The 22,293-nt window shown below is 46.4% G+C and overlaps 7 protein-coding genes across 7 annotated transcripts; 3 read left to right on the top strand and 4 right to left on the bottom strand.

Annotated features, from left to right (window-relative positions):
- The first annotated feature begins 4,173 nt into the window (after positions 1-4,173).
- Positions 4,174-7,534, top strand: ONS95_007466 (uncharacterized protein). The gene is made up of 2 exons (XM_058500973.1): positions 4,174-7,052; positions 7,183-7,534. The coding sequence occupies exon 1, from the start codon at positions 4,455-4,457 to the stop codon at positions 6,948-6,950; it is 2,496 nt and encodes an 831-aa protein (XP_058362290.1). The 5' UTR covers positions 4,174-4,454; the 3' UTR covers positions 6,951-7,052; positions 7,183-7,534.
- Positions 7,535-8,140: 606 nt separating this feature from the next.
- On the top strand, positions 8,141-9,961 carry ONS95_007465 (uncharacterized protein). The gene is made up of 3 exons (XM_058500972.1): positions 8,141-8,686; positions 8,739-9,007; positions 9,086-9,961. The coding sequence occupies exons 1-3, from the start codon at positions 8,314-8,316 to the stop codon at positions 9,881-9,883; spliced, it is 1,440 nt and encodes a 479-aa protein (XP_058362289.1). The 5' UTR covers positions 8,141-8,313; the 3' UTR covers positions 9,884-9,961.
- Positions 9,962-12,106: 2,145 nt separating this feature from the next.
- ONS95_007464 (uncharacterized protein) lies at positions 12,107-12,877 on the bottom strand (the record flags this gene model as incomplete). Its single annotated transcript, XM_058500971.1, has 1 exon — positions 12,107-12,877. One exon carries the CDS (start codon positions 12,875-12,877, stop codon positions 12,107-12,109), a length of 771 nt encoding a protein of 256 aa, XP_058362288.1.
- A 448-nt stretch (positions 12,878-13,325) lies between these two features.
- ONS95_007463 (uncharacterized protein) lies at positions 13,326-14,066 on the bottom strand (the record flags this gene model as incomplete). Its single annotated transcript, XM_058500970.1, has 1 exon — positions 13,326-14,066. The coding sequence occupies one exon, from the start codon at positions 14,064-14,066 to the stop codon at positions 13,326-13,328; it is 741 nt and encodes a 246-aa protein (XP_058362287.1).
- Positions 14,067-14,869: 803 nt separating this feature from the next.
- ONS95_007462 (uncharacterized protein) lies at positions 14,870-19,313 on the bottom strand. The gene is made up of 4 exons (XM_058500969.1): positions 18,122-19,313; positions 17,262-17,960; positions 16,368-17,208; positions 14,870-16,313 (listed from the first exon to the last, which is right to left on the bottom strand). The coding sequence occupies exons 2-4, from the start codon at positions 17,356-17,358 to the stop codon at positions 15,068-15,070; spliced, it is 2,184 nt and encodes a 727-aa protein (XP_058362286.1). The 5' UTR covers positions 17,359-17,960; positions 18,122-19,313; the 3' UTR covers positions 14,870-15,067.
- Positions 17,306-19,313, top strand: ONS95_007461 (uncharacterized protein). Its single transcript, XM_058500968.1, has 2 exons — positions 17,306-18,168; positions 18,240-19,313. Exons 1-2 carry the CDS (start codon positions 18,136-18,138, stop codon positions 19,215-19,217), a joined length of 1,011 nt encoding a protein of 336 aa, XP_058362285.1. The 5' UTR covers positions 17,306-18,135; the 3' UTR covers positions 19,218-19,313.
- Positions 19,314-19,480: 167 nt separating this feature from the next.
- ONS95_007460 (uncharacterized protein) lies at positions 19,481-22,288 on the bottom strand. Its single transcript, XM_058500967.1, has 5 exons — positions 21,158-22,288; positions 21,059-21,105; positions 20,929-21,008; positions 20,388-20,877; positions 19,481-20,335 (listed from the first exon to the last, which is right to left on the bottom strand). Exons 1-5 carry the CDS (start codon positions 21,365-21,367, stop codon positions 19,576-19,578), a joined length of 1,587 nt encoding a protein of 528 aa, XP_058362284.1. The 5' UTR covers positions 21,368-22,288; the 3' UTR covers positions 19,481-19,575.
- Between the last annotated feature and the right edge of the window lie 5 nt (positions 22,289-22,293).

Here is a 22,293-nt window from a genome sequence, read left to right as displayed (position 1 = left end):
TAAGTGCTATATAAAGGTCGTTAGTCCTTCCTAGCTACCGGCTATTCTCTATCTAATACACTTATAGTCCCGGTAGACTACTTTATACCTTACCCCCTACAGTAGACTCCCTAAGCTAATAAGGCCTAGTTCTTAATAAGTAACCCCGGTAGCTACATTAGTCCAGTAGCGAGTATTATAGCTAACCTAATATAAGTTCTCTTCTTTTTAGGTAACTTCCTAAGTTTCACTTACTCTTAGTCCTAAGAGTTTAAGTTAAAGTAGCCCTAGTTCTAAAGTCTAATCGGGTTCCTAGGCCTCCTTCTCGCTATCACTTAGTATTAGCTCTATATTATTATCTAGCCTAGAGCTATTATTATCTCGATATATATAGTCCTTAAGGGGCGTACTAATAATAGTTTACTTAAGCTAATCTACGATACTTACGGAATCTTACTTACTATTATTAGAATCGCCTAACTAAGTATAGATATAATTCTCCTTAAGCTTATCTATAGTTATATATTAATATATCGCGGTAAGTTATTATATTAGTTCGTTATAAGAGCCTCGTCCTATTACATTAGTATACTTCTTACTTATCTAAGACTTCTTTTAATAATAAGAGCCGGCTATATAACTAGGGAGGCTATATTCGAAGTATAGCTTCTTCTCGCGTTATTTATCTATAACTTTCTTAGATAGCCCGCTATTACACGACTTTCCTTAATAACTTAGCTTCCGGAATATTATATTAAGTTCTATTTCCTAAGAGTAGAATAGTTTCTTATTATTACTTCCTCTTCCTTAGTATATATACGTTCCGGAGTAGTATTAGCTTTTTTTCTTAAGTGCCCTCTTATAATTTCAGTTATTAATCTTAATAGCTATCTTAATAAGTTCTTATAAGTTAGTAGGCGCGTCTAATTTTATTATCTTATCTTTTACTCCGTTTTTTAACTCTTTATAATACTATACTTAAAAAGTATTATTATTCTAGCTAGTCTAATTCACGAATTACTAGAAGGCGGTAGTATACGTAGTCGCTAACCTGACCTACTTTAAGTTCTAGATATTCCGTTTAGTAGTATAGTTCTAATTAATATCACTAAAGACACGGTTAATCTTATACTTAAAACCTTCGAAAGTTATAAAGATCTTCTAGGATTCCTTAGTTATTACTATAGAGACTCTCCTATCCTTAGTTCAGTTCTAAATATAGTCTAAGAGAAAGGTCTTAATCTAGTTAAAAGTAGATCTCCGGAGAAAAGATAAAGCTTAAAGGACTTTATTAGTCTCCGTAGTAAACTAGTAACTATTAAAGCCCGTATAGAGCTTAACTTACGTAAAGTATACTCTAAGCTTAGATCAGTCTCTATTATAGAGATCCGGGGCAGTGATCTTAGGTATATTCTTTAAGTCGAAGACCTTAGTAGGAGCTAAGTAGTTATTTAACGATCCTTTAATAGAGGATATATTATTTTCGTAAGTTAGTACTTCTAATAAGAAAGTACTTAAAGTATAATAGTCCGGTATTTACTCGCTATAAATACAGAAAGCTATAGTTAATCTCTAATAATTAAGAAGTAAGTATATCACGTAAATAGGAAGATAATTACTAAGTATTAGAATACTATTTAAAGTTAAGCACTAAGCTCTTATCTAATAGCAGATGTGCTAGTCTTATATAGAACCTTCGTTCGCCTTAAATCCCTTAAGATACTAGGTCCTTAGATCCTTAGATCTGTTTTCCTATAAAGGGATCTAGGGATCTAGGGATCTATCACGTGACCTATTATTCACCGTGATCTAGGTAACTATTACTACTAAAGCGTGAGTATATAGTAGTACTACTCGATTATCCTATATTATTCCCTAGCTAGTACTACCTTATTAATAGTACTACTCCCTCATTAGTACTAATACCCCTATAGTATTACTAATAGTTTTATTATTATATAGGTACTAACTGAACCGTAGTGCCAAGGGGTCCGTAACAATCAGTCCTTTAATAAATATCTTTCTTAATAATAATATATAACTACGAATCAAGTAAAACACGATATATAACTACTATACCTAATAGTTAAGACAAATCTTATTCCGCGGTTAAAAGAAAAAGGAAAGGAAATAGAACTAGAAGAGGACGACTTTTATATACCCTAAAAGCTAGAGAGAAAGCTAGTAAGAAATATCTTAGTAGCTATAAAAGGAAGGTATAAGATAGCTATAAAGAAGGGTGAATAAGAGTAGTAGGAGCAGGAGATTATTAATAAGGGAGCGATTTAGGTGCACTCTTATACTGTTTTATATACTTTAATACTGCAAAGTTGCTGAACTCTTAGGAAAACAGGAGATATAAGTACTATATATATACTAGTATATTATAGGAGTTAATAAGGCATAATCGAGGCTCCTTATATAATACAAGTTATTAGTAATACTTCAGCGATACTCTAGCATTACTTCGGGAATATTTAGCGCTATACTACTTTAGAAGGCTCTATTTACTACAGATATAGAGAATAGGGGGGCTGTTAGAAATATAGGGATTGTAGGCGTAGACTTAGTACTATAGGCCGTACTACTAAGTATACTACCCCTTTATATAGGAGATTCTCTCTCTCTGTAGTAGCTCCTTATGCAACTGCAATTATGACAGAGGAATACGAGCATCATTTCTAAGCGAAAACTTGGCCATGACAGGACTGCGCCCCTCCAGATATGAAGCTGTCAAGGGAGAAGCAGGTATTTTATGTGAATTCTGTTTGTCAAAACATTGCGCACGCATGTTGTGGTATGTAATAATTCATTGGAGATATTGAAATGGCTCAGATACCATTCAGATCTGGAAAAACAGAATAGTAGGTGCCACAGATTGGTATAATGAAGAAACTATATTCATTTATGTTCAGTCACTGATCCTTGAAGCAAGAGTCTTTCATTATCAATATGGCCAGTTTCAGGCATGTCCATACTTCGATCCTAGAATATCTAGCATAATTGCTTGGAGGGGCTCCGGGGCAGCATCGGGGTGCCATCGAACTGATAGCTGTAGTGGGGGTCTGCCGAGACAAGTTTCCAAAATCGCTTACTGATGAAGGATTCTATTTCCGAACCTTTGCTGCAGGGAATCCTGATTGTCTCACCTCCTCAGTCGGCCTCTTTCTCTTACTTCTGCTTGTTCTCTTCCGTCTATTGAGTCTTGCCTCCGCTTTTCTTTTCTCCTCGATAGCATGACAGTTTTTGAACTCTGTTGGAGCATCTTGGATCTCAGAGAGAGAGTGGTTTGTCCAGGTCGCATTTTCCATGCAGAAGCGTGGCTTTGTATTCTTTAACATATGTTTCGGATGCATGACCACATTTCATGTTGAAAGTCAAGTGCTGGCACATATTTGCTGGATGCTACTCGGACTTTCTGAGCAGCGATCATTCATTCCTCGAAAGTCGGGTTTATGTCCCCGTATACGTGTATTTATGCTTCTAACAACCTGGACCTTCTCCAACGTCCATCCCTGTGTTGAGTACAGTCGGTGTTGTAATTGCATCGCTGCTAGAATCTTGTTACCCCAGGATATCTTCGTTAGGACTGCTGCTCCAGCTTCCCGACCTCATTGATACTATACTGACCTTGACTAGTGAAATGATACCGAGTGGCTGTACTTCCACTTGGTTATTCTGGCATATCTCGCAAAAGGTATGCTTTGAGGCCTTGAACCAGAACCGCCGAAGGAGCTGACCCATTTGTGCTTCCACCTTAAGTGCTTCTGCTCCTTGCACTTGTAACGGTCGCAGGTCTCTAGCGCTATCTTGGTTGCATTCGTCGACGGGGTGACTTACGTGAACGAAATCTTGTTGATTAGGACGTAAATGTCGGGACAGCAATGGGAATACACCCCGCCGTGGTTCATGCAAACAGGAAGGGCAGTCGTTTTCGCAAGCCATGCATATCTTGTCTCGCAGGACGAAGTAGTTTACGCTATGGATTGTCTGACGAGGATAAATGATGAGAAAATACCATTTACTCAGAACGTAGCATAGTTGGCTGTGGTGAGGCTGCTCATGTAAAGGGAGATGGTATCGTAAACGAAGCGATGTACCAAGTTTGCACATGGTTAATTGTTTGTAGGATGGCTCCTGTAAAATCCATGCAAAACCAGGGCCCCCCTCTTTATTCGCTTGTTCGAGATTCACACCGTTCATGGTCAAAGTATCGCAATACGATTGGTTTAGTTATACAGGTTGATAACACAAGGACCGCGGCATTATTGTGGACTGGCGCCGCCGCCGGCTTTCCGATTAAAAGCAATTCGAACCTCTCTACGAGGCGCGGGGTGTTTAGTCAAGCCAATAGCTTTGAGCTACGGACACATCTGACCTGCTCGAACTTCTCGAAGAGCCTCTCAACGAACCTTCGCTGTCTTCAAGGCTGCTACAACTGTGAAGTATTTCATTTTTATCTGTGTACTTTCCCCATGGTCGAAGTCCTTGGCGCTGGCGACTCCGACAATGCTGGCAATTTGCAGGACACCAGCATGCATTATTTGCTACCCCTTACCTTAGCTTCAGCGCTTTTGCGATCAGAGCAAGATGTCTTAGCGACCAGCGATAGCACTGCTGTGGGTGGGACTGAAAAGGCGAACGATGATGCCGACAAAACAATACTGGTCACAGACTTGGCTCATCTTGGTACTTCCTTGCAGCGCAGCCTACCTGCCACGCTTTCCGGGCGCCTCGATTTCTCCGCTGAAAAGAAAGTCGACCTGACTGACGCTCTCTACCAGTCCATGCGATTTAGATCTCCAGAAACTGCACATAAACTTGACCTCAAGCGCCGACAAAAGCATGTAGCCAAATGGTGGCGTATAGGCTTAGTTGATGAGAACGAGGTTGCAGAGATAAGGCTGAAGCAGCGGAGCGAGTCTCTCAGTAGTGTCAGCGAGGTGTCCATTCAGCTAGATCAGGTCAAATATATAGGGCACGAAGATATGGACCAGCCACAGAGAGCACCAAGCCTAGCGGACGAGAAGGGAAAACAAGAGACACCCGTCTGTGCTGGGAGAAGTTGTTGGGTAAGGACGCTAGCCACAGAGGAGTTGACAGAGGAAGAGAAGGAAGCTACGGAAAAGGAGAGCGAAGAGGAAGAGCAGGCCTCAGGTGGTCACCTGGTACAACATCAATGGTTGATGGATCTGATGTCCTGCGGCCGACCTGAAGACCCATCGCTGGACGGCTCATTGCCTAAGGGAGGCATGCTCATTCAATCAAGACGTTTACTCTATCGGCCACTTGAGAGAGGCCATACGCGAGTGTTGAGAATCCTACCTGGCGAACTCCACGAGTCCATCCGCGCTGATCTATTAAGGATGCGCCTTGGACCCAACGACGGATCCAATGAGACTGGGACGGCTGCTCAAAACTTCTACGCCGGGGGGTACGACGCTCTCTCTTACTGCTGGGGTACCTCTCCTGCGACAGTTTTCATAGCTCTCAGCGGTCTCGACCATGCCATTACTCCAAACCTCCATTCTGCCCTTCGACGTCTTCGCTCCACGACTGCTCCCCGTTACCTTTGGGTCGATGCTCTATGTATTGACCAAGAGAAAGACATTGAGAAAGGTATCCAGGTAACTAATATGCTTTCCATTTATCAGTCTGCGTCATCCGTGGTGATTTGGCTGGCCGAGCTCAACGACACGCCCCAAGTGGGACCGTCTACCATGGCCCTTCTCCAGGCACTTGACAGGTCTTTGTATCGTGAACTTCTCTTTGAGCGTTCTCATGGTCCTAGATGCCTGGCTCTCTTACACATCGCGTTTGATGGCCTCCTGGCCCTTCTCGCCCGGCGCTGGTTTCGTCGTACTTGGGTTAGGCAAGAGCTTGCCGCAGCAAAGAGCGTCTCTGTTAAGCTAGGCGAACATTCGCTATCCTGGCGATCCATAAAGCGCGCTACAAATCGTCTGTATCGTCTGGTTCGGCTGCTGGAGACAGCTGGCAAGACTGTTGCAACCAACTACCCCGAACATAATCTCCAGTACTTGAAGAAGAGCTGGCGATACGGAGATGCCATCATGAGTGCGGTATGCGAGCCCGGTAGTATATACTACTTCCACGGCGGCGGCTTGCTAGACCTTCTGATGACAGGAACCATCTTCGAAGCCACGAATCCGCGCGATCGTATCCATGGCATCTTGGGGCTGGCCAAAGAACCGATCGAGGGTGGACCTACCATGGCGGACGTCAGCGAAGAAACGAAAACAGACAGAGACTCAGCTCCATGTCCACTGTTCCAGATCGACTATAGCAAGACCGTCAGCGCCGTCTTCCAGCATCTGGCCAAGTACATCATCAACCGCGACCAGAATCTCGACGTGCTGGTACTCCTTCCGACATACCGCCACCCCGAGATCTCTGCCGACCTGCCGACCTGGACGCCAGACTGGCGCGTCTCGCCATCTGAGGAGGCCTTAAAAGCCTGTCGGGAAGCACTGCTGACCCAAGTCTTTGCATCGGGTTGCACACGTGCGGTGGCACAAGACCTGACAAGCGAAGGTCCGCTCAAGGTGCACGCAATGCTAATCGATGTGCTAGACAAAGGCATGGGTATCGCCACTTTTGGGTACCAGCATGTCCATTCGGATGAAAAGATGCAGCTGCAGGCGGTGCGAGAGGAGGGAGTCGAGATGGAGCGCGAGGTCTGGGAAGGTGAGGCAGGGAACATGTTGCTAGTGCCCGGGACAGCGAAGAAGGGTGATATGGTGGTGTTGCTGTTTGGAGCTAGAACTCTGTTTGTTCTCCGGGGCAGCGAGAAGGTGGCGCATGTGGAGTTAGCAGATGGTCATATGGTTACAGCACCGTGCCATGAGCTTGTGGGGCCGGAGTGGGGACGAGAATTAATGAGGGGAGAAGCGTTCTCGAAGCTCTCTGAGAAAGAGGGGGACGAGCGACTTGAAGAAGTCTTTCTGGTATGAAATTCTGGTACGAGTCAGCCCAGCCGCCACTGTCAATGTGATCAAGAGTGTTTAGCTTAGATATTTTGAGAATTACGAGTTGGATTTGATGCTGGCTTGAAGGCGAGTATGAATACAGGCTATTATCGACTAGCTTTGGAAGTGGGCGATAAAGGAATCTGCGTACTTCACGAAATTCCAGTGTTTACATGTAAAAAGCTTCTTGAATATTCCTCTAATTGACTTACTATAGCTCGGAAATCTCGCGCGCGACCATATACTCCTCCTCCTGATTTGTACTCTAGCTGAGGGCATATCGAAACACTAGCTCGCGGAAGTCTTGTCGAACAGTAACTTACAAGGGATCTAGTCCCTTGCAAAATCAAGAACTAATCCACCAGAATCACTACTTGTCTTTAGTCTCGAGCTCTTTCTTAACGTGCTGATATGACCCTTTTATATATAGTAGCGAAATGAGAGATTGGTGGTGGAACTGTAATAAACGAACTCTTTTTCGTCATAAAAAGAGACTCTTTACAAATCAGACGCGAGAGCGACTGTAGAAATATGTTTTTGGAATAGAAAAGCTTTAGAATCTCTGGGAGTGGCTATATAAGGTGAATTATAACATATTATGAGAATTATGAAGGTCTGTCTAGATTTCAAGATGCTTCAAGTCAAAGTACCTATCATTTGCTTCTTTGGCACACCGGTTTTTGAATTCTGTAGAATATTAATTAGGAACAGTTCCATTTGGCAAAATAACGTATCAAACACCATGTAGCAGATAGACATCAGATTCGTGTCCTGGAGAGCTTGCTAGCCGCGGATTTTCTTATCGCACTCGTTACATTCGTACGCTATTAGTACCAAGGTGTTGTTGGAGAGCTTGAGGGTCGTCGAAGAAGCTGTCCCAAGGATTGCAGTAGTAGACCCACTTTGGTAACGAAGAGTGAACGCTCGAGCTGGAGAGTGAGAGGGTGTTTCTGTTGAGGAGGCTCATTGAGGAGCCTATGAATGCGATGAGGCACATTACTGTACCTACATCACTCGGTGTCCCCGATTCAGCGTTATGCATCTTGTGATAAGAGCAGTGAGCGAATAGGAAAGATGCCAAGCTATAAGTGAGGCGAACGGTGTAACAATGCAAGTCATCCCAAGCCAATGAACAATAACACTCTGGATGATGTTCCTTGGTATCCGAGGATCATCACTGATTGGTGCCGCGTGGTTGGACCAACTTATATCAGTCACCCTCTTCCATTTCCACCTGCCCATTTGTCAAAAACCTTATCCAAAATCTTCTTTAGAGTACACTCCTTCGACAAGAGAGCGATAATTCTAAGTTTCAAGTCACATCGACTGATTTCTCCTCTGCATAGTCATGGCAAAAGAAAAGAGGAAACTCACAAAGGACAATCCCCAGTCCTCTCCGCTGCCTAGTCCATCACAACAATCAGATGCAAATATGTCGAGTATTGTTCTGCCTTTAATGCCAAAACGATCGGATGGCAACAATGATACTCACATTGTTGGAATTACTAGCAGTGATTTTCGCATCCAATCAGAGATGATAGTTGGTACCAATGCCGTGAATTCGGATTCTGTAGGAACTTCGGACTATAGCATGGAGTATATGCAAAGACTTCGAAGCCTTGTTGCCCCAAAGACGGCGCTCGAGGAGACAGGATACGTCTTGCAGCCTCTTTCTGAAGATGCGATACAGAGAAAGAAGAGATGCGGAAGGTGTGGAAAGAGTGAGTCTGCTGGACTGAGAGTCATGGATAGCTAATAAAATATGTTTTATAGCGATGCTGAAAGGGAGAGTGGATGGTCAAGGCAAAGGCACAGAGAAAGAAAACAGACAGTCACTACTGGGTGGGGAAGGAGATAAGGGAGTGGACGATCAACAAATCGAGGAGAATAAAGATGAAATTCCTTTTATGGAAGATTTCCAACCTAAGGTGGAAGAATGCGGAACTTCAAAAGAGGACGGTCACCGCTTGGCATTAAATCCACCTCAGATTCTCAAGCCTGTAGTTCGTTGCAGATTCCACGATGGTATTGTTACATATAAGGTAATTACAGCCCTCTGTCTTATGTTCAACCTCGTATCCTCCAGACAAAACGTGACCGCTAACATCGCAATTGTATAGGTATGGTCATGCTGCGGTAAGCATGTGTCCGCGGACCCATGCCAAGCAGCCGAGTTCCACCTCGCACGCGCCTACCCAGCAGGCCAACTCGAGAGTCTTTGGGCATTCTACCCGACTCCTTGTGCAGGTGTCTCTCACCAAGTCCGAGCCGCAGTCGCCATTGATTGCGAAATGGGAACTGCAAAGTCGGGAGACTCAGAACTTATTCGCGTAACGCTTATTGACTATTTCTCATCCGAGGTCCTGGTTGACAAACTGGTGTATCCCGATGTCGCTATGGAGCATTACAATACACGGTTCTCTGGAGTAACGAGGAAAGATATGGAGTATGCTCGTAGGTCAAGACAATGTCTGCTGGGAAAGAAGAGGGCAAGAGAGGCGGTTTGGAAGTTTGTTGACCCGCATACGATTGTTGTGGGTCATTCGGCTCATAATGACTTGACGGCGATGAGATGGATACATGATGTTGTGGTTGATACGTGGTTGGTCGAGTCCGAGAATAAGAAGGCGAAAGAAGTAGAAGCGAAGGCTAAGGCTGAGCGAGACAGAAAAAAGCAAGAAGGATCTCAGACTCAAAATTCACCGTCTCAGGATTTGGATAAATTGAAAGAGGCTCAGCAGCATAAAGAGAGCCCGACGAAGAAAGTGAAAGGTCGGGGGACACTTTCGTTGAAGACATTGACATGGGAGAGGCTGAGGAGGGAAATACAAACTACTGGAAGAAAGGGGCATGATAGCCTCGAGGATGCGATTGCGACTAGGGACTTGGCTCACTGGAACGTTCTTACGAATTGTTGAGGGTATAAATGCACAATGAAAAGCATGTTCTTGCCTTCATGAATTATAATGATGGCCTATCCAAAACCGGATTTTCCACACCACTCGGCTATTTCACATTGTACCTTTACAAGGTAGCCATGAGGATTGTATCTTCCTCTTCAATCCCTGCCCTACCTGTCGGTTGATGAGTTTCGTTGTAGTGACACCGTTCTTGTAATTTTGATTTCCTGGACTTTTTATATCCTGTTGACTGTGCTTTCAAATAAGAGTTTGGGCAATTCGTGAACAAAGACTTCGGTGGTGTTAATCAAGAACAGTTCAATTATTCAAGGCAACGTAAGATTATGTAGCCCAAACATCATTAGCGAACAGATATCAATAGTTTGTATATTAAATATTTTAAGAAATAAAATTCTTTTTATTCGCCAAGGAACCCCACTCTACAGTCTTTTCATGCTAATGACTTCTCAGTTGGACCTAGATCTTCGTGATCTCATCACTACCACACAACACTCACTTACTAGACGAGCTCTAACCTACCACGTACGGGAACCATTAATAGTACCATCTTCATCATCATCCTCGTCGTCATCGCTCTCGATTACGACAAACTTGCGCTTCTTCTCGCGCGCGTTCTCAGTTTCGGGATTCGCTTTTCTGGCTCGGGTTTGCATACAGCGCGGACACTCTATATCAGGCAGCTCAATCACAATCCTGGGGTTGTTGAAGGGACACGAACCTATGCAGTACCTGGCACGACAGAGCATCACAAATGCCTTGCCCAGGTGTCCACAGGAATAGTGGAAATTTCTTCGGTAGCACATGATGACGATTGAGAATGGTTCTGCAGTTGTCCTTATATTTTAGGAACGCTTACCCGGCTGGGTAGCTTTATGTCCTTCTTGTCAAACCGTTTTTTTGTTTCTGTTTGCCACAGGGTCTTTGGGGAATTTTCTCTTTCTATGATAGTACAAAAGAATTGTTTTCAGACAAAGGATGACCGGGTCATATTCAAGACTAGAGGCAGGGATCGTTGTCCAGCTGCCAATCCTTCTCACCTGGGTGGCATTTCACCGCTATGAGACCGTTGTACTTGGAGCAGGAGGGCTAAAATTTTAGACAGTGAGCGCGTCGCAGCATTGTAGCTTGAATTGGATAAAAGTGGAGTAGGTGAACAGTAGTGCGATGAGGTTCTTGAGGTGTCGGTGGGTCGGAGTGGTTATGCCATCAGGTCTGTTAAGGTAATGTAGAATTGAATGCAAAGTTCAGAAGATACATAATCAGAGCTAGAACAAAAAGAAACAAAAAATGTTGTACACTAACATATAACGTCGGAGAACCACGCAAGGCTAGACGGCTGACATAAAGACTAGGTACGAAAACTGAAAGATTGATAGGTGTTAATCACATAAATCCTTCCAAAGTATTTGAAGTTAAATTCATTGGCAATGCTCTCATTTATTTGGAAAAAGTCTTCAGCGAAATGCAATCCTTTCCCAACCTTGGTTTCCCTTCGATAGCCCAGTTTCTTGGAATTTGACCTGTCCTCTACCTTCTTCTTTCTCCTACATTCCGAAGCAAGAGGTAACTTTGTTCTTTTGTCTAAGCCCGAACCTTTTCCAGACACCCTTATCCTTCTTTTCGCAGGACGAGCATATTTTCTTGATCTCTTCATTCTTGGTGTTCTTTATGTCAAAGCACCTAGCATTGGAACATATCCTTCTGAAGTCCACTCCTACTTCATGGCCACAAGAATATTTCTGTATAATCCATGTGCACATTTTGCAGGTGTCTTTTTTACTCAAGTTGCGTTTCGCGCAGTTGGCTTGCTTTATGAAAGTCAAAGAGATGCTACTGGCAGTGCAAGTCGATGGTATGAAGGGCTTGCTGAAAATAGAGCTATGTGACATGGGAAATGGGGCTCATTTATTTTTATAGACGAATAGTCACGGCTTAGGTTGTCTTTTAAATGAGATGATTCATTCATGCCTTGGGTTTCTTTGTCCTTTGTATCTACACAATAACCTTTTGATAATTATGAACGACGAAACAAAGCCTTGTCATTGTTTCACTCATGAAAATTGTTAACTCTAAGATTTGATCCCCATCATGACACAATTTATTTTCCTTGTCCCATGGGTACAAAGGATCCAACGCCTGGTGACATAAGATTCATTTTCCCCGCTACATGAACAAGCCTGGCTCACAACAGCCTCCTAGAGGAGTCCCAATAAACGATCCTCATAATGAAACCTTTTGAGACAATAAATCTTGCCACTGCTCACGTGCATCAAACCACACCTCACCATCAACACTGTCGTCATCGTCCGGGCCTGTCACAACGCCAACAGCAACATCTTCAATGGCCTCCTCCCCGTCTCGTTGTTTCTTGTCGTTGATGCTGAGGTCGCTTGAGCTATACTTTTCCAGCTTCTCGTCCTTGTCTCCATTAAGGTCTATGCTGGCGAAGCTGTCAACCACATTATCAATGGCAGAGCTTCGGGCAAAGTGTTGGCGAATTGGATGATGATCGTGATCTTCTCCGTTGATATTGAAAGCTAAGAAATCTCGAATAGCTGCGTCCATCATCTCTTTCGTCACTTCGGATTCGTTTGTGTTGACCCCTCCTTCACTCTCTGTATCGAGGTTTACCATGTCGGAAGCATACCGGGCATCATACCGTCTGAAAAGGTCGTCACCATCATATTCGGAAGAGGAGTCGTAGGGTTCTTCGTCCATGCTCTTCTCATGGTTCTCCACAGACTCATCACTGGCATCGTACAGGTCTTCTTGTTCACTAATCTGGTCCCGTCCCTGGTGGTATTGCTGTCTTTCACCTTCACTGCATTCTGCGCAAGTGATCTTCCGCATTGAGATTTTCGATGGGCATGGTTCGTCACAAATTGCGTAACTGAGTGGGTCTGAAGCTTCATCTATGGTGTGGTTACAGCAATCCAGGTTTTGGACTTCAAAGCAGCCGCAGGTGAAGAGGGCAATTGTTTCGGTACACATCGTGAGGTGTGAGTTGGCGTTTTGATGATGTCAGGGCACTGTACTTGGATGCTTCAACTTTTCGGATTTTGAGATTTTCTTTTGTCGATAGAAGGAGTGGAGAATCAATGACTCAGGAAAATCGAGAATATTAATTGTAGATTGAATTCGTCGTTTATATATTTTCATTGCCACATCAGGGGAATTAAGCGAGGGTGCGACGTCAACGGCAAAATAAAAATGTTTCCGGATTCGTACATCAAATTGTCGTGTCGCCTTCACAAACATACATGTCACTTGTCAAATTGAATGTATTAAGAACAGGAGACGAGTAAGAAAGCAGGTTTACAGGGCACCGGATGCCAAAGGTTCATTCATTAACTTCAGCCGTGCCACAATCACCACTGAATTCAAGGACATATATCCCACGTTGACGAAACTCATCCCAATCAAAGCACGGCATGACTCATTAAGAGATCTCAGCACCACCTTCCTCATGATTCCCATGCACGTGTTCATGCTCATTCTCGCCCTCATCATCATCCGCATCCTCTGCATCCTCCTCAGGAACAGGAACAAGAGAACTGCGAACAACAGCAGACGCAGACGGAGATGCAGCACCAAAACCACCAACAGAAGAAGTTCCAGCAGCTACACCACCACTGGCATCAATACGCGTACTCAAATTTCTAAACATGCCAGAAAAAACCCTATACTCCCCCAACGGATACCTATCTCCAATAATACCCCGCAACTCATCCTCATCGACTTCCTCTCCCTCACCATCCAGCTCCTCATCCCCGTCCCCCTCCTTTTCTCCCCCCTCTCCATCTCCATTCCCATCCTCACCATTCTCCTCGCCCTCCTTTCCGACCCCAATTCCAAACCCAACCCTCCCAGCCCTTCCAGCCCTACCCAGCAATCCAACCCTAACTTTCTTCTTCTTCATCATCTTCCCCTCTCCCTTTCCACCCATCTCCTTTCCCTTTCCTTTTCCCTTTACCCCTCTCTTCTCCTTCCCCTCCCCCTTTCCCCCCCTACAAACCCCACACTCCCCCCCAACAGGCAAGATATCAATAGTAGGCTGCATGGGTCGACCTTTCGGGTGAGCGACGTTGGTGAGCCACGGCATGGCGGCCCACTCGCAGAAGCGGACGTGTTGGACTACTTCGCAGCCGCAGGAGAATTGGAGGCGGTTTTCCCAGCACATGTTTTTTTTTATTTTTTTCGAGTCGCTTGGTGGGTTGGTGGTGAGGTTGTGGTTTGGGGAGAAGAGATTTGAGTTTGGTGTGGAGATCGAGGTGGATGGAGGGGGAGAAGTGTAGTTGGCTGTGGTTGGTTGTGGATTTCGAGGGTAGGTGGAGGTTTGATATGGAGGATTCGAGGAATTTGTTTTGATGTGAAGAGGAGGGTTTTGTGACTGTAAGATGAGACAGAGACAGTGTTGAAACAAGATGTTGGTATTTGTGTTGTGCTGTGGCACAAGAAGTATGTCGGACGGAGAAGAGAGCAGGCATTTTTGTAGCTGCTGATGCTCTACCTTGAGTAGCTGTTCAGCCTCAAACTGCCTGATATTTACAATTACAAATATCAGGCTACTAAAATTCTTCTTGAGAAGTCAGGCACTCTTCAGGTCGGGGTCTAGACAGCGCCATGATTATAGAGGTGAATACAGGTATCACATTCACTTGAAGTGGAGACCGAAGTTGAGCAGATGGGTTTGGGCCCCAGATGGTCGGTGTTCGGACTCAATCTGGGCATGTCGCCCTTGCGGATAAACGACGACAATTAGACGGCTTGGACATCGCTGGCTCTTTGTCTCTTCAGGTCCAGAGTAATAGAGATGGGAAGACCGTGAGCAAGCGTCTTTCCTTGTCATAGTGGTTCGAAACCGAGGAAGGTTTTGGATGTGAGGCAATGGAGCGTCTTGTTTGGCACAGGCTGTAAACAGGGTGCAGTATTTATACCATGTACCAGGAACGTCAAGAGAATCAAAGAATCAATCAAGAGGGCCAAGGAGGTAATCCTATTTGTCTTTCTGATACTGCAAACAACATGTCTTTGTGTTGGTCAGCTGATTGAGAGGGGCCTGTTATTATACAAATACCATACAACCAGTGGTTTCGCCTTGTCCCGTGAGCCACGATTCTAATATCTTACAGCAAATGACAGTGGGATATTGAATCCCATTTCCAAGCAATTTCAGTTTCGTCAAGGTGCTCCATCCCACCCCGACCACGTAAGCCACGGCTCTGATTCCGAAGCCTGATCCACAAAGAACGGATGATTATCCGGAATCTCCATCGAATACGACAACGAATCCATCAAATCCTCAACAGAAGGCGGAAAGAACCCCTCCCCTCCCCCAACATTCCCAACATTTGGATTTGACGCCTGCCAAGACATATCTGATGATTGTTGTTGTTGTTGTTGCTGTTCTTGCTGATTCGTTTGAGGATAGGGCAAAACATTATTCGCACCCCTCGACTTCCGAGAGACATGTATCTTCCCCACCAGAGCAAGATGCAAAGTGATCTTCTGAGACTCCGAAGTTTGAGGCTGCAGCAACAGTTCTCGCAACGAACAGATCGAGTCCGCGGCCTGCTTGGCAAAAGCCCCCGCCGCTCGCGCAGCAGTGAAGCGCATTATCTCGACTGCTTTATCAACCAGTTCCAGCACAGAATTCGGATCGATAGTTTGCAAGAAAGCATTGGAAGCCAGGGAACCGCGAGCGACGGCTAGGATGAGGAATACTATAGCGGTGAAGACTTGTAAATCTAGAATTCTGTTTGCGAAGAATCCTGGTGCGAGGAGAGGACGGAGAGAGATGTACCGTTTGACGAGTTCCTGCGCGGCGCCGAAACAGGTGATGAAGCTGAAGACGAATTCTTGGCCGTCGTACTTCAAGGCTAGTTGGAGGTGGATCCGTATTATCATGTATTGTTGCCAGTATTGAAGGATGGCAGAGACGTTGAACTCGGACCACTCTATTTTGTGCCATCCTCTTGGTACAAGGTTGTTCAACGCGCGCATCTGCTGATCTGTTTCGATGACGACTTGAAAGATTTCTGCGAGTGGGCGGCCGGCTTGGTTGAGACAGTCTACCTCGAGGAATCGTTTCGCGAATTCTATCATGGTGTATTGAAATGCCTGGGCATTGACCTGGCCATTTTCGTCCACAATGTCTTGTTTCGGGAGGGGGTAATTCGTTGTCGCGAGGGGCAAAGACCACATGAGTGATTGTACTCTGTCGATTGCACAAATGGAAGTCCAGACTTCGGCTTTACTTCTCAGTGAAGCGAGAACAGATGGATCTAGAATCGGTTCGGCCCCAGGGTTGGCTTCCTTGTGCCTATTCCAAGCTGTTGCGGCGCGGGGCAGGCCATTGAGCTCTGCCAGAGCGACAACTCGGCGGAGGAGCAGCCACATCTTGGTTACTGGCGCATGGCCAAGTTGTCTAAGAAACCTGTGATCAGCGTATGTATTTCTGGTGAAGAGGTCTGCAACTCACAATCTAAGAAATAGCAACGTCGTACTAATACCATCCAGAGTCCCACCCAAAACCTCATCATTGCTGACAGTGCGCTCAACCAAGTCACTGACATCTTTGACAAAAGCTGCTGGGTTTGGTATCCTATCTGGCGCTTCACCAGTGAAATCATCTGGAAACTGCTGGACGGTCAATGCAAGCGAAATGAGCAGTGATGCCATGTCCAGTAGATCGGCGGCTGGAGAGCCACACCGGTCGTACTGGGCCAACAGTTCTTGACTCGTCCTCGGCATATTGCTTTGGGGAAATAGCAAGTTGTACACAGAAAGCCATGGCGTAGCGTATGCTGCAATCTTGATCATGAGTTCCTTTGTCGGAAACAGTTTTTGATATGCAGCTAGATCATGAGAACGTTTGAGGCTGCTATGGTGCCTGACAGAGTTATTGGATGAATGAGATTCAGGCTCAAGTAAACCGTTATCAAAAAGATGTAAGAGATGGATCGGCGTGTTGGTTGTAGATAACGCGGAATCATCCGAGTCGAACTGTTCATCCTCGTCACTAGGTATCTCATTTGGAGACTCGACAGGCTGATTCTCCCTCGACACTGCTGACACTGGTGTCTGTACATGCCCACCCGGTATGCCGGCATTGAGTCTCCCTTCCAGTTGGTGAACGACGTTCCACAGGCTCGATACTTCTTTTTCTAAGTGTTGCAAACGAGCTCGCGATGTGCTTGAGACGGTCTCGTTGGTCCGTCTCATTCGTACTTGAACCTCACATGTCTTTCGACGAGTAAGACATCCTTGGCATGTTGAGGCTCCTTCAGACGGCCATACACAACGCACTTTGCGATGTCTACCTAGAGTCTGTTAGTCAAGCTTTTCCTACATTCCAACCCAGATCGATGCATACATTCTGTACAACTTCTTGTGCCTTTGCGGACACTTTTACCGCCTGTCTCCGATACACCAGAAGCGGCTACATCGTGCTGCTCCGGGCCGGAAGACATGATGTTACAGATTCGGACGGCTCTTTGTTGATATCATGAACTCTAATGACTTCGGACTTAAGGACGGTTTAATCGAGACCGAAACGCTGTGGCTGATAAAGATCCCAGCCAAGGTTCATGGAACAAATAAGCTTAATTCCAGACCACAACGTTCTCGACATCCACGAAGCAAGCGCAAAGTTACATCTGCGAAGCGTGGGACAACATCCATATTATCCTCACAATTACGTGATGACACTCATGAGCACTGAGCAGTCTGTACCTAAGCCATGGACTCTCCACGCGAATCGGCGGTTCATCATCCCGACCCGACGCCCGCGTCATTGACCCAAGTCTTGGCCCGACACGGAAGCCGAATACTCGCTTAGATCCAAATAGCGGCTCAGAAGCGCGCCAAATATTAGACCGCAACGGAGCCCGAGACCAGATCTCCAACACCTTTTGTTATGTCCTGTTGCATCATGATTCTGTATGGCCAATCCAAAGATGATACGGGGAGACGTCTCGCCGGGTTTTGGAGTCAAGCGAGGGTTTTTGATATGTTCATTCCGAAGGCCGAGACTTGGTCGTGGATCTTTTATATAATTGACTGTGTCCCAAGCCTGTGTGGTACAGTCAGTTGAATGTCATCAAGTAGTCTTCTTACCTGCCCAGACGCCTTAAAGAAGCTTATATTTAAGCATTCGGCTGCTTCCGTGTTACTTTCTTCACGCCTCTGCTCAACCCAATAGGTGTATATCGAATCATAGACATTGGCACTTACAAGAAATATCAACCATGTCTGAATCACAAGACCAACAACAACATGGAGTAAGTCTCTCCCCGTCCTTCTCCATTCCAACCCATCATCAAACTCATCCTAATCTCCCTCTCCCCCCCAGCCACCCTACATCCCCAAAAAGAACGCCCTCATCGGCGGACACCCCACCCCGTCCCTCGACATCCCCATCTCCTCCGTCCTCCTCGCAATCTACATCCTCGGCGCCATCCTCCACATGACCACCTTCCAACTCAACCGCAAAAGACGCTCCCACAAATTCCTCATGTCCTGGGCCCTCTTCGGCTTCTGCATGGCGCGAAACGCCACCTTCGTCCTGCGCATCGTATGGGCCACCCGCCCCACCAACGCCAGCGTCGTGATCGCATCCATGATCTTCTCCGCTGCAGGCGTCCTGATCGCTTATATAGTGATGCTGCTCCTTGCGCTGAGGCTGTTTAGGGCGACGCATCCGGAGTTGGGGTGGAGCGGGAAGTTGAGGGTGGTTTGTAGGGTGTTGTATGTGGCGCTGTTTGTGGCGTTTGTGTTGACCATTTCGTTTACGATTGAGAGCTTTTATACGCTCGATGCGGGGATTAAAAATGTGGCGCTTTGGGTGCAGAGGGCGAGTAGTTTGGTTATGTTGTTGTTTAATGTTGCGGCGCTGGTTGTTCTTTGTCTGTCGATCTTCCTGCCGAGGAAGTCAGCTCCGGAGAACTTTGGAACGGGATCGATCAAGCGGAAGACGGTTATCCTGAGCATAATGATGTTCTTCGTTCTGTTCATCATTGGCTTCCGTTTCGGCACGACTTGGGCGGATGCGCCACCTGCTTCAAGCCCGGCGTGGTGGGATTCCAAACCAGCGTTCTATATCATCGAGTTTGGATTGGAGATTGTGGTGATCTTCGGCTTGCTTTTGATCAGATTTGATCGTATGTTTTGGGTTCCGAATGGGAGTGCCAAGGCTGGTGACTATCACATGTTAGGCGATGCTGCACAGCAGGAGAAGCGGTTGGAGGAGGGCGAGGAGACGAACGAGAGGTTGCGCAGCTCGGGCGAAGAGAGTTTGCGACAGGTCAAGGAGAAAAAGGATAATGCATAGCGGGAGTGATAGACGGTGGATTTTATCCAGCTGAAGCTGCGAACACCACTCTGGTCAGCTTTGTAAATATATAGACTAATAGAATGTAATGTCAACATACCTCATAACACTTAAAAACGGATACCATACTAGAAGATGAGTTCCGACATCACTGCGATTTGTTAAGATGCTTCGCCGAGCAAGGAAATCCGTCAACGGGGAAATCTAAATATGTCTCTAATCACCTATTAGATGCCCGTCAGTGAACAAAAAAAGTGTACATCCATCTCATCGTATATTGAGTCCTATCTACACAAGCACCCTCTATTTACAAGCTCACCCACCTCTCCAAAAGCGGGATCCCCTCCTCCTCCAGCAGCTACGCCGCATCCTTCGCCAACGCCGCCTCATTCAGATCCACCAGTCTCGGGCCCTGATACTCACTCTGTCTCCAGAACCAGAAGCCCGCCACGAAAATCGTCATTCCACCCGTAATCAGACTCGACCAGTTCATAGCCGCAAGGTCAAATGGCGCGTAGTACGGGAAGCAGAAAATCACAATAAACGCCACGATGTACAGACAGCTGAACCCATTGACGATATATCCGATCGGGCCGTGCATCCAGAACCAGCCGGGCTGCATGTTCTTCCTGCCGCTGAGGAGATGGGGTAGGATTGCGCAGAGGTAGGAGAGCGTGGAGAGGATGATGAAGGATCCGACGAAAGCGTTGAATGCCGCTGTTGAACCGACATAGATGCATCCCATGATCGTGCAAATCACGCCGCAGAGAACAGTCGCGTTGAACGGGTTGTGGAAGACCGGGCTGATGGTTGCGAAGAAGGGGGCGAAGGGCGTGGCGTTGTCGCGCGAGAGCGTCCAGAATGTGCGGCCGGCGGTGATGTAGCATCCTACGCAAGTGACGAAAGTTGGGAGGAAGGTGACGACGAGGAGGCCGACGGCTCCGGCGTTGGTGCCTGTGGCTTGGCGGTAGATGGCGGCGAGGGGGAAGACGGATGCGGCTTCGAAGATGGCGTCGAGGTCTTGGATGGAGTAGAAGAGGGAGATGAGGTAGAAGAAGGCGGTGGTGAAGCCGATGATGAATTGGAAGAGCATGGCTTTAGGGATGTTGCGAGAAGGACTGTAGAGCTGTTAGTACAGATGTTTTGTGTCTAGTAGAATTGGAAACTTACTTTGGGATCTCCTCTGCAAGATGAGATACACAATCCGGTGTTCCAACAGCGAAAGCACCATTAAGCATACCAGCAACGAAAACGAATCCATCACTGTATCCAGCCAGATTCTGCCACTCCTTCCACACAAAGTCGGTTGAAGCATGGCCCACACCATTAACAGTAGGCATTACAGCGCATACAACAATGCAGACGAAAACACCAGCAATGATCAAGAATCCACCAACATTGCCGACCATTGGAAGCGATCTGTTACCGAACAGTACAATGAAGCAAGAAAGCCATGTGCAAATCACGTAGCTGACGAACGTGTGCCATGGCTTTGCGACGAATGTTGGGTGGAAGATGGAATACATCGAGATCGTCTGATTGGCCAGAATACCAGAGATGGAGGCAGCGCCGAAGACCCAGGCGAGGAAGTTCCACCATCCTGCGAAGTATCCGCAGGGACGACCATATCGTCCTGCTGTAACTGTAGCCCAATGGTACACTTTGTTTTGTTAGTCCTGAGTACTCAAGAGAGTGTTCGGGTATTCCATACCTCCACTTGACGACGGCATAGCCGAAGCCAGCTCGGCAATAGATGCTGCAATCAACCAGTAACATACTGAAACCGTGATACTATTGTCTGTTAGTAGTTTCCGAGGAAGCTAGGGATCAGAAATCCTCACAACTCATACAAAACACCAGGAGGTCCTCCATTATAGATGGCAACAACCTGATTCCGTTAGTCCGAAGTTTCTCCCCTCATATCAACACATATAACATACCACACTGCCTCCAATAGCAACCCAAGTATTACCAGTGGTGATAGCAACAGCGCACAGACTGAGCAGCGAAAAGTTACGCTCAAGCTCCTGCTTGTGCCCAGAAGGATTGATCAAAGTCTCCACGGAATGTTCAGGCGAGCGAGGGGCAGACGGTCCATCCGACACTTTGGCGCTGAGCACCGTGCTACCGTCCTGCTTCTCGTGTTCCATTATTCTTGAAGTAATAAAAGAGCGACGATAAGAACAACGAGTACAGTACAAGACAAGAACAAGAAGATTGTGTAGGTTTATCCGTTGATAGATAAGGAAAAGGGAACAAAAAGAGAGACTAGAGTTCGAGAAGGGGGTTATGGGAACGAACGAAATCAGGAAAAGATTGCCACAGATGGATGATCCGAACGGAAAGACATACGCTGCGCTGCGCTGCGCTCAAATCATTTAAAAAAAAATCTCGTTCTGGACATGGCCTCTTGGCGGCTCTTGCTCGCATGGTAAACATGAGATGATTATTGGACGAAGTCCTTCATGCCGCAGCTAAGATGAGCTGCTTCCAGTTCCTGTTGTCTCGCCTGTCAAAAGAACACGAATACAGTGGGGAAGAAAAGATGGAACTAAAACTGAAAATCCCAGGGCATGCATCAATACAGTAGAGTAGCATACCTCCGTAGGTAGAGGCTCGCTTATTTGGGTCCTGGCCGATCCTCCGCGCGCCCCTCCATTGCTCCAATAATACAGTAATACCAAGTACCCCCTTTTCACTACTGCCCCTCTCGCATGGCTCGCTTGAACCCACGCCGCTTCTCGAACACCCACCGGAATTCCACAGTAAACACGCCACGCCGCCCGAGTCAGTGCGAGAGAGTGCTGTTTTCCCAGCGTCGTTTTTTTTTTTGGTGACACCATCTGTGCACATTATTAGTGGGAACTACTCTGGAAGGTTTCTTGTTGCTCCTTTTAAGGTTAGACCCGCCATGGGAGCTACAGTACTCTACGAGTACCCCCTGGCGGGTGGACGAAGCTTCCTCACTGGCACACGAATAATAATGCGACTGAAGCTATGCAGCCAAGAGCCTTGAAGAATGACAGGCCCGGGCTGAGGCTTCCGTGAAAGGGAAGCTCGCCGAATAATGGGCTGG

The sequence above is a fragment of the Cadophora gregata genome (assembly GCF_030347475.1).
Source record: "Cadophora gregata isolate MNR1 chromosome Unknown scaffold_2, whole genome shotgun sequence".
Taxonomy (NCBI): domain Eukaryota; kingdom Fungi; phylum Ascomycota; class Leotiomycetes; order Helotiales; family Ploettnerulaceae; genus Cadophora; species Cadophora gregata.
The sequence above is the reverse complement of the archived record's forward strand: the minus strand, read 5'-3'. Positions and strand labels throughout refer to the sequence as shown.

Excerpts from the sequence above, each read along its gene's own strand:
- ONS95_007462 (XM_058500969.1), bottom strand. The coding sequence starts at position 17,358 with ATGTCTTCCGGCCCGGAGCAGCACGATGTAGCCGCTTCTGGTGTATCG. Across the intron at positions 17,209-17,261 it reads CACAAGAAGTTGTACAGAAT|GTAGACATCGCAAAGTGCGT; the intron begins GTATGCATCGAT and ends AACAGACTCTAG. Across the intron at positions 16,314-16,367 it reads ACGTTGCTATTTCTTAGATT|ACAACTTGGCCATGCGCCAG; the intron begins GTGAGTTGCAGA and ends CAGGTTTCTTAG.
- ONS95_007465 (XM_058500972.1), top strand. The coding sequence starts at position 8,314 with ATGGCAAAAGAAAAGAGGAAACTCACAAAGGACAATCCCCAGTCCTCT. Across the intron at positions 8,687-8,738 it reads ATGCGGAAGGTGTGGAAAGA|CGATGCTGAAAGGGAGAGTG; the intron begins GTGAGTCTGCTG and ends TATGTTTTATAG. Across the intron at positions 9,008-9,085 it reads ATGGTATTGTTACATATAAG|GTATGGTCATGCTGCGGTAA; the intron begins GTAATTACAGCC and ends GCAATTGTATAG.
- ONS95_007461 (XM_058500968.1), top strand. The coding sequence starts at position 18,136 with ATGTCTGAATCACAAGACCAACAACAACATGGA. Across the intron at positions 18,169-18,239 it reads AAGACCAACAACAACATGGA|CCACCCTACATCCCCAAAAA; the intron begins GTAAGTCTCTCC and ends TCTCCCCCCCAG.
- ONS95_007466 (XM_058500973.1), top strand. The coding sequence starts at position 4,455 with ATGGTCGAAGTCCTTGGCGCTGGCGACTCCGACAATGCTGGCAATTTG.
- ONS95_007460 (XM_058500967.1), bottom strand. The coding sequence starts at position 21,367 with ATGGAACACGAGAAGCAGGACGGTAGCACGGTGCTCAGCGCCAAAGTG. Across the intron at positions 21,106-21,157 it reads TTGCTATTGGAGGCAGTGTG|GTTGTTGCCATCTATAATGG; the intron begins GTATGTTATATG and ends TAACGGAATCAG. Across the intron at positions 20,878-20,928 it reads TATGCCGTCGTCAAGTGGAG|TGTACCATTGGGCTACAGTT; the intron begins GTATGGAATACC and ends AACAAAACAAAG.